The sequence below is a fragment of the Podarcis melisellensis genome (genome assembly GCF_964234715.1).
Source record: "Podarcis melisellensis genome assembly, chromosome: 10".
Lineage (NCBI taxonomy): Eukaryota > Metazoa > Chordata > Lepidosauria > Squamata > Lacertidae > Podarcis > Podarcis melisellensis.
The window spans coordinates 68,011,124-68,027,317 of record NC_138542.1 but is presented as its reverse complement, the minus strand read 5'-3'; the positions used below and the strand labels follow the sequence as shown (position 1 = coordinate 68,027,317).

General features: G+C 44.6%; 2 protein-coding genes across 2 annotated transcripts in view; one reads left to right on the top strand and one right to left on the bottom strand.

Annotated features, from left to right (window-relative positions):
• The window catches only part of LOC309378777 (endonuclease domain-containing 1 protein-like), a 402,039-nt gene that overhangs the window by 182,207 nt on the left and 203,638 nt on the right, over window positions 1-16,194 (top strand). The gene's annotated exons all lie outside the window — the stretch shown is intronic.
• The window catches only part of MKLN1 (muskelin 1), a 90,604-nt gene that overhangs the window by 55,501 nt on the left and 18,909 nt on the right, over window positions 1-16,194 (bottom strand). Inside the window, exons 2-6 of the mRNA XM_081927546.1 lie at window positions 15,415-15,484; window positions 12,648-12,790; window positions 10,279-10,367; window positions 4,433-4,542; window positions 2,580-2,772 (exon numbers count right to left, since the gene is read on the bottom strand). Of these exons, the coding sequence (XP_081783672.1) occupies window positions 2,580-2,772; window positions 4,433-4,542; window positions 10,279-10,367; window positions 12,648-12,790; window positions 15,415-15,484 (605 nt within the window). The remainder of the gene's footprint in view (window positions 1-2,579; window positions 2,773-4,432; window positions 4,543-10,278; window positions 10,368-12,647; window positions 12,791-15,414; window positions 15,485-16,194) is intronic.

Genomic DNA, 16,194 nt, shown 5'->3' with positions numbered 1-16,194 from the left:
CAGTTTAGTTTTCCAGAAAGCTTCATTTCTGCTTTGGCCAGGTAAGGCAAGGGGGAAATGCAGGCCCAGGGAACTTGAGAAACTCCCTGGAGGAGGAGGACTTGGTAAGAAAACTAGTGCTTTGGCATCCCGGTAAGATCTTCAAGGAAGCACGTAGCCACAAGGAGGTATTTATGTATGAACTGCCCCAGGTTTTGCCAGCAGGTAAACAGCTGCCTCATTCTTTGCCCTGGGTTTAGCTCATGCAGTTGAGGGATTCACCTGTGGAAAAAGCATCCCTGGGCTCAGTCCCAGCCACTGACAAACACTTCTTTGGTTAAAGTTCACTCCGAGGCAAGCTGAGCACTCTCACTGGGGAGACTGTTTCATGCTCCTGTCCCTGGCGCGCCACCCACTGCTCCTTAACCAGAGAGGGGAGGGAAGGAGACATCTGTCATTTGGTAGCAGCCCTGAAACCCAAAAGGCTGCAGTCAACACTGCTAAGCTAGCTTAGGCTTCCTGACCTGTGTGACCAGGAATAAGTTGAATAAGTCACATGATACAAGTGGCCAGCCAATAGCATATATTACAGCAGGGGTCAGCAACCTTTTTCAGCCGGTCCACTGTCCCTCAGACCATGTGGTGGACCGGACTATATTTTGAAATTTTTAAAATAATGAACAAATTCCTATGCCCCACAGACAACCCAGAGACACATTTTAAATAAAAGCACACATTCTACTCAGGTAGAAATACCAGGTAGGCCCCACAAATAACCCAAAGATGCATTTTAAATAAAATGACACATTATTCTCATGTAAAAACACGCTGATTCCCAGACGTCCATGGGCCAGTTTGAGAAGGGGATTGGGCCGCATCCAGCCCATGGGCCTTAGGTTGCCTATTCCTGTGCAGTGGTACCTCAGGTTAAGTACTTAATTCGTTCTGGAGGTCCATTCTAAACCTCAAATTGTTCTTAACCTGAAGCACCACTTTACCTAATGGGGCCTCCTGCTGCTGCCGCGCTGCCAGAGCACGATTTCTGTTCTCATCCTGAAGCAAAGTTCTTAATCTGAGGTACTATTTCTGGGTTAGCGGGGTCTGTAACCTGAAGCGTCTGTAACCCGAGGTACCACTGTATTACAGTGAGATGTTATGGGCCAGGCCACATACCTCCAAGAATAGGAATCCAAATGCTTGTGCACACACCCATGCCTACTGGGAACTATATTTTGCAGGCTTCAAAAATGTTCGCCCTTGTGATGGGGAGGCTACCCCCTTGTTTTCCAGACTCAACGGTCAACCAGTAAATGTAAGCATCACATCCCTCCGAGGCACTGCATCTGGAAATTGTTTCCCAAAGGCAAAATGCTCTGGGCTCTGTGGCAATAAATCTAGCTGGGGCAAGGTGCCCTGATGGGTCAGTAATGTGCAGCTCCTCTTGCACCAGAACTCCAAGATCCCAGCTACCCATTCCATTTGTCACATTAAAAGCAGCTACCTGCAAGCCAGGTCCAGTAACTATGGCAATCCCCAGGAGAAGGACAGAGGAATCTAGAGGGGATCACAGGCAAGCATGCAGGGAAACAGGAGCCTCTAACCACCTTCTTTCATGCATTATTTCTCTGCTTATCTTATCTTTCCTTTAACAGCTAATTATCCCTGTTCCTTCCCCTCACACAAACCCCAGGGGACAATTGGCTGTTAAAGGAAAGATAAGATCAGGAGAACAACAGAGGGATGCAGAAAGGTAGCCACTCCCTTTCTGCATTCCCCTACTATTCCCTCCAGAGTCAACTGCTTGCCTCCAGGGCAGCTGCAGCGTCAGCCAGAGCCAGGCTTACACATGATGAGTACTCTGGACACCATGGACATGACATGTAGCCACATTAGGGAATGAGCGGGGCAAGTAGGGAGTTTGTTAAAGTTCGTTCTGGGTTGGGTGCCTGCCAAGCTGCAAAGAAGATTGTATTTATATTATTCATATTTTCATTCATCCCTCTTTTACTCAGAAGGCTCTCAAAGCAACTTGCAATTGTTTGGCACTGCCAACAATCTGAATGGCATAGGGCTGGGCGATAGCTGGTTTTCAACACTATGATATATCACCAGCTAAACATCACAATGTACTGATATATCACAATGTCTGAAATAAGGATGGAACTATGTAGCGCCACTGATGGCTTCACAGTTTTTCCTGCATTGTGATATTTGCTCTTGTGATTCGATGCTCCCTGCACGTGGCAGTTAACAGGGGTTGCAGGAACTGAGAGAAGCATTGGCTGGCTTCACGGTTTTCCCCACATTGTGACTTTTGCACAGCACGCGTGCACATACACACATCAAGATTCGCAATATATTGCCAGGTGAAAAATTATGAAACCGCTATCACGATATGGTCTTCAAGCCGGTTTTGGACGATCTATTGATATACTGCCCAGCCCTCGACTGAAGCTTGGGAAGGTGAGGGGTCCTGTTTCATTAACGACTTACAGAGGTCAAGAATATAAAAGGACCCCAAAAAGCCCAGCTAGAGCCAAGACGTCCATTCATTTGCCAATCTAATTCAAAACGTGCCTTGCTCCCTGCTCTGCCCTTACCATTCACAGCTTTCTCTATCAACTCTTCGCAGGCGTTGAAGTCGCCCTTCAGGACTAGCTTGTCGTGAAGGTCTGTCAGCATGGGGTGCTCCAGCGCAATCTTCGTTTTCTTCTGCAGGGACTCAAAGGCCTCTGTGTAGTTGTGCTGGCGAAAGTGCTTCAGGCAGAGGCGAATGGCTTCCTGTTCACGGTACTACTGGAACACAAGGAAATTTATGAGAACTGTACTGTGGATCTCCCAGCCAAATGCTGCAGGATATACCTCCGGCACTGGGTTGGATTAAACAGGGACCTAAGCCCTTGGGAAAAGGGACGCGGGTGGCGCTGTGGGTTAAACCACAGAGCCTAGGACTTGCCGATCAGAAGGTCGGCGGTTCGAATCCCCGTGACGGGGTGAGCTCCCGTTGCTCGGTCCCTGCTCCTGCCAACCTAGCAGTTTGAAAGCACGAAGTGCAAGTAGATAAATAGGTACCACTCCAGCGGGAAGGTAAACGGCGTTTCCGTGCGCTGCTCTGGTTCGCCAGAAGCGGCTTAGTCACGCTGGCCATATGACCCAGAAGCTGTATGCCGGCTCCCTCGGCCAATAAAGCGAGATGAGCGCCGCAACCCCAGAGTCAGCCATGACTGGACCTAATGGTCAGGGGTCCCTTTACCTTTACCTAAGCCCTTGGGAGCAGATGAGAGAAAGCAATGCCCAATTTTAATTTTACACATATGCCTTCTTACTGATTTAGTTACCTACTTTTAAAATTACATTTATATCCTGCCTTCCTTCCACCAGGGAACCAGGCAGTCACAGACACCCAAGCGCTGATCAGGCTCAGACCTGCTTAGCAGCAGTGCTGATGGATCTGCACCGATTTTATCTGCACAACTACCTTGCAAGGTAGGATCAAGTGAGGATTTGGATCTGTATCTCCTGCATTGACATCAACCACTTTATCAGCTATACCACGAGGGCCCTCAGAAAGGAAGATCTCTCAGTAGTGTCTAATAGCCAGGAAGTTTAAAAGTTCCATACTGCTTTCATCATGCATATTTTTAATCCTAAAACAATTATTGCAACTTCTGTACTGTCAGACAGCTCAGAAACCAGCCCTAACTACACATGCTTGGAAGCATTTATAAACTGTTTAATGTTTTAAAAATCTACAAGCAGTGTACAATATTTTTAAAAACTGTATCATTAAAAAATACGGCCTAAAATCGAAACTAGAGAAATATAAAACAGGAATCAAGGGTTTCAAACATATCAAGCAGGCTCTTATTTTATGGGACAAGGAAAAACTGGGCAAAAAGATACGTCCATCAACTACCTGCAGAAATATTTGAACCTTCCCTATACCAAGGCAGTGTGTTGGTCTATCTAACCACTACTGTCTACTCTGACTGCCAAAAGCTTTCTGAGATTGCATGTATAGGCTTCCTCTCCCTCCCCCCCCCCCCCAATATACTAGGTACTCGGGATCTTTTTCAATTGCAGAAAGTTCAAACCAGGACAATAATATCATTATCATTGTTGTTCTTATTAAATAATATCCTTCTTTTGGAACTGAGGCAAGCTATAAATATGCTGTCACACAAAAGTCAAAGTTCTTCCATTATGAAATGCTCACGCTTCTCACAAAAAGCAGGATTATTTTTCCAAAGCATTTCACATTCCCCAGATTCACAGAGACACGGCCAAACCTAAAGCACCAAGTCAAACAGCTATGTCTATAGAAATAATGATATTGATGCTGCGAGTGTCATACAATAGTTGACTGCTTGAATTCAAACAGGGTAACTTATCCACCAACCAGAAAATTGAATTTCTTTCTCTCACAAAAACCTCCAGCAGTTCTGCAGCCTACCTTGCTGTACCAATTGAGGCAGGGTTGCACCACATCCGGATCGTCAATGCCGTTAAGTTCAACGTACCAGATGCTAAAATTGAAGCTGGGGCCCCATGACAGCAACGGAACTGAGGAATAACAAGAAAGGAGAAAAAGACATTATGTACTGGCATGCTGGTTTCTATTGACCGCAGGTGGCAGGCAGGCACTGGCTTGTCTGCCATCATTCCTCCCAGACAATTTAAAAGCATCACTGGGCCGTTAAAGAAAATAGGGCAGTGCAACAGTTGTTAAGTGTGCATAAACAGTAGGAGGACAACATGGACTGTTTTTGTGTAGCCCAGTTCCACTGCATTATCACACTCTGGGAAGGAGGTACCAGAATCCATGGGACCCTCAAAAATTGAGAGTCACAGTACAAGCCAAGCAACTGAAGACAAGTGGCCTGCAAGGCAGCATTGTCCATCTCACTATTCACCACTTAAATGTGCATCAAATACAGTGAACTCAGTCATAGATTCCCATGGTAAAAACAAGTGCCACTCTACAGGCCCCAGTCACAATGGGTTATATGACCTGTGCATGCAAGCCCAATCCCCTTTTGAAAGGTTTGTGCCCTGTGTGCATACTCCCTACCACGAAAAAGATAGAAATCCATTGCCCCGTCCTATAGAGCACATCCCACAGTCACTCAGGGCCTCTGAATTCCATTTGTATTCTGCAATTGCCTTCTACATGCTGGGTACTGAAGCCATATGTGCCAGCTATGATTTCTTTAGATTTCCACCCACTTCTGTTTGAGCACTCTCCCTCTCCCTACCCAGTCAATCCTCAAGACCTCTTAGATGCCAGAGCACTACTTGAAAGTTTCCACAGACAAGCTCAAAATGTCACATCCTCTCACCTGGGAAAACTTTTACTTCCAGGTGTGCAGATTCTGCTTGGGCTAACTGCACACACTGCCCTTCGCAACACACCCCAGGCTTAAAGCCTAAAGTGCCGAAACTAAGCCTCTGCGTCAAATTAAGCTTTTGAGTACCTGTGGCCAAAGGCAGAATATGCAGAATGGTGGATAAACTGTGATCCATAAAGCACACTTTCAAATTGCAGAAGAAATACAATACTACAAATTTTAGAAGCGGCCCGTCACCGTGTCTCAATCTCACCTACCCTACAGAGATGATGCAAGGTAAAAAGGGCCTGAGTTCCTTGGAGGAAATGATTTTTAAAAAATAATATTCAGATAGATCTTTTGAGAGGATCCTTTGAAAAGCCAGCTCTCCAGGAGACCTGTGATTCCAGTCATTAAAATATAGGTGTCTAGAATGTGCAGATGCACAAGCAGTTAAAATACAAACGAAACCCAATGAATGCCATTAGCATTTAGAAGAATACATCATTTAGACACCTGTCCTGGAGGTTCTGCATAAATCTGAAATAATGGAGCTGCAGTACTGTGTGAAAAGTAGCTATGAAGGCGCACAGCCACAGTTTTGTATGGAAGCAATTATATTCCTGACACCAGCCTTTGATCATTTTGAGTAAAATACTTCTGTGGCACCTAAGGAAAGGGCCACTGACTCAGCTCATCTTGGCCAAGTTCCCAGTTCTGGCAGCTAGTGGTTCCCAGCTCCAAAAATGGAAGCTTAGAATTAAATTAAGCGGTGCACTTCGAAAAACAAATCTTGCCTATGGATCAGCAATAAGCAAGTGCAGTTAAAATGGTCCAGAGTGGTCGCTTTTCATGTTTCATAAAGTTATCAATAAGGTAAGAGTGGAGAGCTCGCCCATCACTATGGATTTTTCCCTAATCCAGATTTAACAGCGTTCTAGACTGCATTCTTGGTTCCGCAATCTTAAGTGTCTGGTGTTCTGCCCAACAAGCCTGACTGCTTTAAGTGCCAATGATTCCCTAAGAAAGGATCCTGGCAATAGTAGTTTTTCCAAGACATCAGCCCTGATAAAGATCCAATTAAAGAGGGATAATTATCAAGGTTCCAGGGTGGAATGAGAGCCCCATCACACAGTGTATCTGCCATGAAAAACACCTGCAATGCACTTCGTGTGTACCCAAAATTGTGTGTACCCCACAATTTCCCTTTCACAGAGATTACAGTAATGTGCAAATTGTCCCTCTGCAGTCACATCATATCCACAGAGTGAGAAGCACAATGCAAGCCCAGCAATCCCTCCGACTGAACTAGCCGACCTTAAAAATCAAAAGCAAGCTTTTGAGTTCCACAGAACTCCTCTTCACGCGCTCACATCAAAAGGGGCTTTTCACACCAGCTGCTTAAAAGACGCTTGCCTGTGGCAAGTGGCTAACAGAAAGGGCATTTCCTACATCTTAGCATTTTAGACCCAAGAGCCTGGAATGAAAAGAACAGACGGAGCGACTGCTAACGAGCCATGTTCCCAGTACAGCCCACGCACTGCACGTAGACAGCTTACAGGCTGTGCTGTGAATGTCACGGGCTGAGAACACCTTCAGATCCACGGAAAATCAAGTGGGTCTTTTCGAGCTTGGATCATCTCTACCCTGCCATCTTCAATCCACAGCGCCGGAGCACAGAATCATCCATTCCGTCATACTTTTAGAACCTCCTTCTCCATAACCAACTCCCCCTTCCTGACCTCTCCCCTCCAGACACTGTATCGCAGTTTCTTTTAACCTAACAGCTGCTCTGCTGGAGCAGACCCAAAGGTCCATCTCACCAGAGTGTTCCAGCGCCAGTGTCATCCAGACAGATGCTTCTAAGCTCCAAAGCAGGGCATGAAAGCAGCAATTCTCCCCATTTGCACCCGGCATCTGGCACGAAAGTGTACAGTCCCTGAACATGGATGCTTCCTTCAGCTATCATGGTTAACTGGCAGGCTGGGCTGGGGCTGGTATGGCACAGCACTGCTAGGCTATATTTGTGTCACTAGTGTGTAGGGGAGGCATAGGGGGTGTTAAGGAAGGGGCAGTATCTCTGGTGGGGGACATGGCGTGCTCCTTCTGGGTAGCTCATCCACCATTAGCCGGCCCCCTGCCTGCACTCAACTCTCATCTGTGGCTCCTAGAAATTGTCGGTATGCGACAGCATCCACACCCCGGGGACAGCTTCGCCTGCAGCTAAGTTGGTGTTAAACGTCTTACTCAGCTTTCCTTTGGACCACATCAATGAGGCCAAGACATCGGTCTTGTCATCTGGGTAGCCCAGGACTTCCACACACATTGCCCAGGCCTGCAGCCCATGGAGATCACTTTGGTGCTGCAAAAACATAGTGTGTAGGCACCTTTGCAGTGTGGACAGCTGCAATTCCTTGGAGGGCTTTAAGCAGAGGCTGGATAGCCATCTGTCATGGATGATCTAGTTGAGATTCCTGCATCGCAGGGAGTTGAACAAGATGGCCCTGGTTCTAGGATTCCACAATTCAGGATTCCAGAATAACGGATGACCAAAGAGAACTCAAAAGAATGATGGCGCCACTCAGAGTGGCCATTTCTTTCCAAAGCTATTTCACTTGTATCTGCCTATTTCACCCAACTGCAACCTGGTGCCCTCCAGTTGTTTTAGATTGTAGCTCTGAGTTGTAGTCCAAAACATCTGGAAGGCTAATATACTGTGTATTACTAGAGTGGATTTTTTGGCAAGGGGGTGGAGAGAGTGCAGGAAGGGAGAAAACTATTGTTTCCCATATATGTATCCTCCATGCAAATACTGACATTATTCCACACAAGATATTGCTTTCCCTAAATCTATTGTTATTAGATTATCTACACAAAACTTCACCGTTCAAGCAAGTGTGAATAAGGGGTGAAAGTGGGGAAGGGGGGGAATCAAGATTCTAAAATGAGAAGGAGATCAATGAGCAAAATACCCAAGTAATCAATGAAGTTAAAGCAAAACAAGAGTACGGGTGTAGTTGCTCATCTGTTGCGCAAATTCTTTTAAAGCAAAACAAACATAATCAGGACATGAGCTCAGATTAGGAAAAAACTTGCCAGCTTGTAATGTTTTACAGGCAAGGCCACCCAGTGAGCATAAGGCAAAGCAAATGTCCTTTTTTATTATTAAACAGATCTAATTCACTTAATCCAGAGATTGCTGCCCAGCATCCCACAGATTCCAAGACAGATACCCATTTGCAAGAATTGTCCCCACTCAAACAGGAGGGCCAAGAATTCACGGTGTTATTCCTGTTCTTATACAAGTCTAGCATCAACTGGCATTTTGGTCAACCACATTATTTTAGACCAAAATGAAGGCTGCCATAAATTGAGGACAATGTTTGGAAAGTAAAAGTACTTGGTTTAAGTATTTATTTTAAATGGTCTGTATCCAATGCTAGTCAACCTCACAGCAGACCCATTGAAATCAATGGACATGAGTAACTTCAGTTAATTTTAATGGGTCTACTCTGAGCAGAACTCCTTTGGCTACAATCCAATATTTATTCCCTGTCTTTCAACTGCAATTTCCGAAGGGGTTGTTTATATAGCACTTTTTTACTCTAAGTGTTTTCTACACTTTATAAAGTTTGAACCACTTTCCCCAAAGCATTCCAGGCAGAGTTCATGGGGCTGGTTTTAACCCAAAGGCCCAAAACACTTAATACTTGTTAACATTTGAACCCACCTCCTACCTTTTGGCCCAGGACCATCTCTAAGGAGGCCTAAAAAACACACCAAAGCATGACTAGAAAGACACTCTTGGTGGCCACTGCCCACCAAGGTGCTCTCAATAACGCTGACAAAAATTCTATTTATATACTGGCAAGTAGATGCAGGAGTGACAAAAGGAAGTACTGCTTCACATGGCTTTCATTTAATACATGGAACTGTGCTGCCACCAAATACGGCCAACAGCCCTTAGCTTAGACTGATCAAGTTAATGAAATATAGGCCTATAAACAGCCATCACCCATGGTGGTTATACAGAATCTTCCAGGTTTGGTGGCAGTGACTATCAGACGGCGAGGACAAACTTCTGATAATAGCTTAATGCCTTGGTTGGGAGCTTCTGAGAGGCATCTGGTTGGCCACTGGAGACAGCAAGGTGCTGAACGAAATAGAACTTTTGTTCTACTAGCATGGCTCTTCTTATTCATCAGGATCCCAGAAATGGCTCTAGTTACTCTAGTTAAGGGTCCACACCAGGGGCCGGCAACCTAAGGCCTATAGGCCACAAGCGGCCCATGGGGGTTGTTTAACCGGCCCATGGACCCCCGTCGCCCGCTCAGTCGGCTCCCGTGCACCACGCTAAACTGGCACAGAACAGAGCGGGAACCGCCTTCCGTGACGCTGGCCGGCTTCCCAGGAAGTTCCTGCAGCCAATGAGAAGCTGCGCACACCTTCTCTGTGCCAGAAGGAGCGCTGGAAATAGTGTTTGCACATCCGTGTGCACCTCCGGTTCACCGCAGCGTCTGCGGGACCATGAACCAGCCCATGCCACAAAAGCTATGCAGACCCCTGGTCCACACCCTGCAAATGGAGGATCTATGACTAGTTTACACACCGAGCCCAGCATTAAGAGTCTTCCTTACACCCTTCATCAATAATGCCAGCAGGATGCTCTCAGCTAATATGCCACACTAGAGGCAGAGGAATGCACCAAGACACGAGTCCCAAGTCAATGGCAGGTTTGTAGGCTGAAACAACACACTCTCCAACTGCATTGTAAGGACTTCAAAAAGAAAGACAAGGCCCTGGGAATTTGCTCCTGACACAAGGTAGACACCACATTTCGCACCAGCGGCAGATTCATCCAAGACAAAGGGCATTGCAGAACCCCTTTATAACACCACTGGGTGGGTAACCTGCCTGAACAGAGACTAGCAAACTGGTAGCATGTATACTTGGGGGGGAGGGATATATTTACCTATCTTAATAAATCGACAAGGGAACATCTGCTCATCAATCTTATGCTTCAAGGTGAACGTTTCTTTATTATAGTCATTCTTTAAGCCACTGTGGAGGGAAGGACACAAGGTTAATCAATCTTTTTATGGCTAAGTAGGAGATAATTTTCGTTTCGCTTCGATTTGTAAATAGACATGCTGCTACAAAATATGCCATCACCACCCTCAGAGAACATTTATAGGAGGGAATAAGGATCAGGAGACCTTATTCCCCAATGCAAGTTTCCCCACTGCTTATTCACTGCAAGTTTTTTGTGTTTTTTTTGTAGGGCAGGGACCAACTACACCCATATGAACCTACGCTCTGCAGCGTAGAGAGCTCAACAAGGGACAGGGATTTCCCTTCTATAGCAGGTAGGCAGAGCAGAGATTTTAAGTGCTGTGGCACCTAAAGCCACATTGCACCATTTACTAGTTCAGGTTCAAGAAGAGGCCAAGTTTTACATTCAAGACAGCAGCCAGACCACGTCACCTGCTAAGGTCTTGCATAGGAAAGCCAGCCGGCTATCTTTATAAATGTGATGGGAATACATACATTAATGCTTTCTTTCTCACACACAGAAAAACAAACAAGTCCATACAGCACAGAAAAGTCCGAGGAGCTCAAGTGAATATAGATATGTGAAAATGTGATTTATATATACGTCTATATAGAAAATAAATGTTTTTTAACAGGGGAGGATACAAACACTGGTAATTTAATAACAACAACTACAACAACAACAATAATAATAATTTATTATTTATATCCCGCCCATCTGGCTGGGTTTCCCCAGCCACTCTGGGCAGCTTCCAACAGAACACTAAAACACAATAACCTATTAAACATTAAAGCTTCCCTAAACAGGGCTGCCTTCACATGTCTTCTAAAAGTTTGGTAGTTATTTTTCTCTTTGACATCTGATGGGAAGGCGTTCCACAGGGCGGGTGCCACTACCGAGAAGGCCCTCTACCTGGTTCCCTGTAACTTGGCTTCTCGCAGCAAGGGAACCACCAGAAGGCCCTCAGCGCTGGACCTCAGTGTCCGGGCAGAACAATGGAGGTGGAGACGCTCCTTCAGGTATATTGGACCAAGGCCGTTTAGGGCTTTAAAGGTCAGCACCAACACTGTTGCCTGTCACCAGATGCTGCTTTCTCTTTCCTGGTGTACAGGATTTGGAACTCTCTCCCCATGGAGACTTGCCTGGCTTCTTCCCTTTTAAGTTCCTGGGCAGGCTATCATTTCCCATCAAGCTTTTGAGGGAGTGCATGGCTTATTCTCAACTGCTTCTGCTTTTTTCTTTTTAAGCTTACAAGTTTGTTAGCTCTACTCAGGTGCTGCGCTTTTATGCTAATTTTTTATTATCTCCAAGTCATGTTATGGGGTCAGTGTTTATGGAAAAGCAGAACAGAAATATTCATTTGACAAAAAGCAGAAGAGTAAGCGAGAGCCTGGGACAGAGGGAGTGAGCCAGTGCAAGGAATCAGAGATGAGAAGGAAAACTTAAATGCAGAATGAGCACAGAAGAGAACCACCTTTCACCTTTTGAAACAGCCAGATGGGCAGGGTATAAATATAAATATGAGGCTGCTAGTGTTGTGATCTGCCAAGAAGCTTTGCTCCAGGCAACAGATTTGGTCTTGCCAGTGGCTTGCAAAGCAGTGAGCTGTCCAACATTCTGAAATGAGTTAGCTTGCTTTTCTGGAATTCAGATGGAAACGGGGATGAACCTGAGGCTATCCCATGTAAACCAAAAATAATTTGCTTTCGATTCATTGGGGAGTGTATAGTTGGCTCACCAAATCAGTGCTATAAGGTATCTGGAAGCACACAGAGAACAGCCTCACTCCAATAATGTCATTTTTATCACCAATAGTAATGGGGAAGAGGGAGTTAAAGCATAAACCAGGCAGAAAGGAGGGAGTTCCCAGGGGTCCATGAGTTTCATTCAGGTGGTCTATGGATTTGTGGTTGAAGACGGGAGATGGCACATTCGTCAAATTAAATATTCATCTTTATTTTTAAGTGTATTTTCATTCCTTTTGTTTCTTGTATTTTACCATATTGCCATTTGAATTCTATGGAATGCAATATGTAATAAAAGAAGCAATCAAAGACAATAAAAAGCACATAGCTTCTAGCACACGGTGCATTAGAATTGCTACAGAAGGCAGAAAAGTAATTAAGAGGTCTGCCAAAGCCCTCACCAATTTTCAAGTGGTCTATAGGGGGAAAGATTGGGAATCGTGCACTAAAGCACATCTCACAGCTGCCTGTACTCCACCTTATCAGTCCTGCGATGGAAGACATTAAGCAAATGCCCAAAGCACATTTGAATATCCTTCTTACCTTGATAAGAGATCTGTCATGTTTTCTTCATTCATCCCGCCAAAAACTTTAAACTTCTTTAAATTACAGACATGGGTCTTCTCATATTTTCCAAATGTGATGCTCTGGACTATGGCAGGCCTTTCAAGTTTCAGGATCAGATACTACAGGGGATGGGAAAAGAATGCACATGGGTCTTTGTTCTTGTTTTAAGTGTATCACACCGTAAACAAGGCCTAGAGCTAAGTAGAACCTTAAAACAAACCAAGAGAGGATGTAAGCAGAATGAGTTTCGCGGGTGTGGAAATTCTGTTCTGCGCTGTTTCTAGCCACACTAATGAAAAGAAACTGGGAGGAAAGTCTTTGACAGCTTCCATGGCAGCAAAGACAGGCTTGTGATGGAGCATGCCCACGGCAAGGAGATGCAGCCCAGACCATCTTGGCTCACTGCTGGGTGTACGTGAATGGCATACAGCAACCGACCTGGTGACCGCCAGATGTTTTGGACTACCACTGGGGCTTGATGAGAGTAGTAGCCCAAAACACTGTGGGAGGGGGCTCCAAGTAGGCAACGACTGTGTATACACAACTCTAAACTTATTCCACGCATCATGTCTTTAGATATAAATGTCAGTGTGGAGGCTTTCACATTTTTTAATTGGGAAATTTCTGCCTGCTCTGGATTGTTATAATTACGCAGTTCTGCATTTCATTTGCAAGACTGGGTTAGTACATTTTTAAAAATTGTCCATTTTGTAAGGCACCCTGAAGGTCATGACTGCAAGATAGGCATTTCAAAAAACTAATTATTTTAAAATCCTTGGATGTTAAATCTACTTGCAACATAAATGATAGTTCTAGCAAGGAACAAAAATCATGGTTTGTGGCTTGACCTGAAGTGTGCACTGAGCCACAGTATATAAATATGCTTGTTTGTAGATAGCTTGAGTGCATCACTGTGGCCAAGAAAATTGCCTTGAGATTAAAATATTTTGTCTGCCACTTGCTCTAATAGTCAATACCACTGCAAAGACTACCTCGCAACATGAACCAAGATGTATCACGTAAAGATGCCTAATTTACAAAATGTACCGTATTTTTCACTCTATAAGATGCACCAGACCACAAGATGCACCTAGTTTTTGGAGGAGGAAAACAAGAAAAAAAAATATTCTGAATCTCAGAAGCCAGAACAGCAAGAGGGATCGCTGCGCAGTGAAAGCAGCAATCCCTCTTGCTGTTCGGGCTTCTGTGATAGCTGCACAGCCTGCATTCACTCCATAAGACGCGCACACATTTCCCTTTACTTTTTAGGAGGGAAAAAGTGAGTCTTATAGAGCAAAATATACGGTATTTGCTCGCCTTAAAAATTTAGATGGCCAGGTCCCTGTAAGAGGGGAAGTAAGATGTATGCTCCTCATTTGGTCATTCTTCTTGGCAAGATCCAGCCTAATAATTATACACTCAAACATTCAAAAATTAAATTCCACTTGTCAAGAGATGCCAACCACCACCACCCACCAAATTCACTTAAGGCCTCTAGGGCATCATACTAACTCAAGACTACCTTATACTCTCAAGACAATGTTAACATATCATTTTTACACTGCTGAATATCATAAAAAGGAATCTCTGCCAAGAAGAACTATTAAAGACCATCTGGTAGACGCATGCAGGAAGAGCAGAACATGACTATTTAGCTGGTTATTTTTAGCTGAAATACTAGCTTAGGAAAACCTACGTTCAGAAATGTTGGGGGTTTTTTTTCCTTCAAAATTAATGCTAAAAATAAACAAGCTAGAATTTTGCCAGTAGCTTAGGTGCCATGGACATTAAAACCAGTGCTTCTTTGGGGACTGGATGAGTTATTTGCAAGTGGCAAAGGGAGTGGGGGTTGAGGAGAATCCAGATTCATTTTATTCCCAATAATATTAATGCTGGCTTGAGCTATTTCCTCCACCGTGGTGCCCTTATCCCAGCACCATGACTTCCTATACTCCACAGGAAACACTAATAAAGTAGTAATTACACTATACTCCACAGGAAACACTAATAAAGTAGTAAGACAGGCAACTGTAAATGTCTCTGGTACTTGCCTAACAAAGGTAGGTTATGCTGGCACTTAGAGAGGTGTTTTACCTGTTCAGTATGTCTTAATCATAATTAGGAGAGGCCCTTTTGCAGCAAGCCTGGGTTACCTCTCCAGAAATAGTGCCCTCTTCCCAACAGGATCAATCAGACCTTGCCAATCTTTCTACACACCCATGTCCAAGCAATTGCAACAAAACATGAAGAGGAGAAAGTACATCAAGATAGAGAAAAAATGTCTATTTTAGTTGACACTGTGGAGGGAGGCAAAGCACCCAGAATTTCCCAATGTAGTCTCATTCCTAGAATAGATCCTCGTTCCAGTGTATTGATACTTATCGCAAATGTAAATAAACATGCACACACATTGAAAAGCTGGCTATTTCCAGTAGTATTATGGAGAGCTATTTTACCACTCCTGCTTCTCCAAGGGATCCCTCAGCCTGCTGGTTCTTTCTGTTCTACTCCAGGGTGTCAGAGCAGAGCACCAAGACTTCATTGTAAGAACACAGAACCAATGAGACACCATTCGGAATTTAAATGCAAACACCAACTTAACCTGACCCTCTGAAAAACCAATCCAGAAAGAATGGTCTTGCAATAATGGCACCATTTATTCAGATAAATAATAGACTCAGAAGTATTGGTGGTGGTAGTAACTGAAGGGTTCGAGATACCGAGGGAAAATTCAAACACTTACCTGGGGAGGATAGTTGCTTTCAGAAGACCACCGCGAAGACTGATCATTGGGCTTGTCTACTAAAATATTCCTAAAAACACATACACAAAGAGAGGTTCAAAGCACTTGTATGTTACCCACTTAATACTCTGTACTAGAGGTCAATGCAACTCCTTCCCTAAACCCAATCTGATTAAGAACTACTTCGCAACCCAATGCAGTTTTTTTTCCTTACCCACATACACAAGGGCCGTCTGAAGACGCACTATCCTCCCTGAGGCTACTTGTAGGCAGCTGAGACAGGTGGAATGTTTCATCTGGAAGATTCAATCTTTGTCATTTCCCCCACTAAAGACCATGAAACATAGGAAGCTCCTGATTCAGAGTCAGATCACAGGGTGGCAACAGCTCTCCAAGGCTCCACACAAGAGGACATTCCCAACCTACGTGGAGATCCCAGGGGTGGAACCTGGGACCTTCTTCATGGAAAGCAAATGATCTACTACCAAGCTATTGCCCTTCCCTGGATGGGCTCTTTGAGGTGTGTCCATGCAAGGCAGTCACTGTTCACCCTTAAACTTGTAAATAAAAGGTACCAGAGCAATTCAACTTTACTAAAGACTCTTTGAGAACCTAAACACTCTTCTCACACAAGCAACCAGATGGGAACCTGTTTATACCTACAGGTCTTGAAGTACCTCAAACCTAGGTTTCAAACTTCCAACAGCCCTTCTCCCCAGCTGTCAAGTTTTTGTACGGCTGAAATACACACAGAACAAAAGCAACAAAGAGTTCTGTGGC